The sequence below is a fragment of the Galeopterus variegatus genome, unplaced genomic scaffold (genome assembly GCF_000696425.1).
Source record: "Galeopterus variegatus unplaced genomic scaffold, G_variegatus-3.0.2 Scaffold63606, whole genome shotgun sequence".
Classification (NCBI taxonomy): domain Eukaryota; kingdom Metazoa; phylum Chordata; class Mammalia; order Dermoptera; family Cynocephalidae; genus Galeopterus; species Galeopterus variegatus.
This window is the reverse complement of record NW_007789717.1, coordinates 1-2,110: the sequence shown is the minus strand read 5'-3', so window position 1 is coordinate 2,110 and position 2,110 is coordinate 1. Positions and strand designations below refer to the sequence as shown.

General features: G+C 47.6%; 1 protein-coding gene across 1 annotated transcript; it reads right to left on the bottom strand.

The window, feature by feature from the left end:
* Positions 1 to 231: 231 nt before the first annotated feature.
* On the bottom strand, positions 232 to 1,720 carry LOC103584545 (HEAT repeat-containing protein 1-like). Its single transcript, XM_008565504.1, has 4 exons — positions 1,251 to 1,720; positions 955 to 1,089; positions 716 to 820; positions 232 to 628 (listed from the first exon to the last, which is right to left on the bottom strand). The coding sequence occupies exons 1-4, from the start codon at positions 1,443 to 1,445 to the stop codon at positions 452 to 454; spliced, it is 612 nt and encodes a 203-aa protein (XP_008563726.1). The 5' UTR covers positions 1,446 to 1,720; the 3' UTR covers positions 232 to 451.
* Positions 1,721 to 2,110: the final 390 nt, after the last annotated feature.

Genomic DNA, 2,110 nt, shown 5'->3' with positions numbered 1-2,110 from the left:
GAACCGGTCTCCACATGGGATCCAAACCCTCGGCGGGAGCGCCGCCATGCTCCCAAGCAGCACACTCTCCAGTGCGCCACCGGGCCGGCCCCGGGCTGTTAAGATTCTAATGTTCAGTCTGGCAAGTTAAATTCTCTCAACTATCAAGTGCGTTGCTTATAAGCATTGGAGAATAAACCAATCTTAATTTTAATGTTTTAAAGTTACTTCCAATAACTGAGAGTAAAGCCTATTTACTTCCTTCTTTCTACCAAGTGAGCCAACTTGCTAGTAACATTTTTTTCATTGTGCAAAAACAAACAGTTCAATGTCTGACAACAATAAAGTAAGAATTCTCCCTCCTTAACCTAGAATTCAAGAACCTTCAGAACCTCGCCTGTGAGCACTAGGTCATGTGTTTACTGTACCCTGGGTAAGGCGCACAGAGCCGTGTCAGCTGAGCTGCAGCAAGCTACCAACCTGTTTTGGAGATGTTCACCTGGTTCAAGGTGTCGGCAAATGGCTTCACTAGGTGGCCAGCGAACAGAGTAAAGAGCCCTTTCAGTTTTCCAGCAATGCAATCCGCCAAGTTGTAAAATGTCAACAGTCTGTCCTTTGGGGTATCTTCTGTTTTAGCCCAATCGAACAGCTAGAAGGATGACGTGGTGTTAGTCTCTTCTACACATCCTGTCACTTAATCTGAGCACAAAGCAGACGTAGAGGAAGAAAGCCTCACCTTGAAGAACAGGGGTCTGAATGTGACCTCTGAGAGTTTTACAACCATGGCCACTAGACAGTCAACGATAAAGTTTTCCGTTTTCCCAATTTCTTCCAGATTATTCTGAAAATACAAGAGTGGATTTATTAGCCAGAGCACTCACATCTAACTCTCAGTTACTCTGGCAGACACAACTCTTCCACAGCTCTATCCTCTGGTTTTTAAACAGATTTCGGGGAATTAAGAGATGAGAGTACCTGAGAGTGCTGTGCTCGGAAGTCCAGGGCCTTCAGGAAAAACGCGGTGAGCTGAGCCTGGTGGGAGGTGAGCTCTTCCTTCTTCATCGCCCCGATGTGCTCCTGCAGGATGCTCATAAACGGGCCCATGTGATTCTGCCAACAACACAATCGAGAGGTGCCCTTTTCCACTATTCCTAGAGTTCCGCAATGCGTTTTTAAAGGAATTAAATAACCATATTCTTCGTTAAGTGAAATGTGAAGGTTTCGGTACCGACTCTCCCCTCCCCAAAGCCTAAGAGCCCGTATGATCTAACCTTCCAGTTCTTCTCAATGTGCTCATAGGTTTTGTTGACAGCTGGCAGGAAGACGCGGGGCGACAGCGTGGCAGCCAGCGTCTTTTTAAGCGACGTGAGGCGGACACTGGCCTGGGAGGCAGCGCCCGTTTCACTAGCGACTCTCTCCAGACAGACCACCTGCAGGGATATCAAAAGCGTGATCGAGGCCATCATGGATCCTCCATGACAACCACAAGTTTACACAAAGGCTCAGGGAGGACACAAAGTCAGTTCAAGTGCTAGTGTTTGGGAAACGTTTAGCACATTTCAGCTAAACACAGAATTACTTTTAAAGCGACCCTGAACGTCTGTAGGTAAAACTGGGCCAATGCCCCTCTCCCACCTGGGAGTCAGGGATGAAGGTAAACGGTGGGTGCAGAAGCACCCACAGCACAGGGACTGCTGATACTGTCACAGGACAGGGATCCAGGGACCACCTACTAAAAACCCTAGAGAGCCGCTCGGGGCATCGGCCCCCTTCTGTGAGGCAGCTACTTTTCAGCCCTGCTGCAGAGTATATGAATGGGGCAAATCATTTGCCCAATGGTAGTTAAGGCTCCTAACCTCATAAATGGCAAGTGATCAACACAACAGAACAGTAACGACCAGAGGAAAATTTGTGATCAACATTCTTGGGCATTTTCAATCAGAAATGCCACTTGCCCGTGGTGTGTTGACAGACAACCACTGACCTGCAATGTAGGAATTCTGCTTTGCAAGACACCTGAGGATTAAGAAACCTTTCACGGTAGAAACAAACAGGGCACACTAGTTCCCACAAGAAGTAATAAAAGGCAGCTCTACCAACCCAACTGCACGGATCTTGCAGAGGGAAAAAA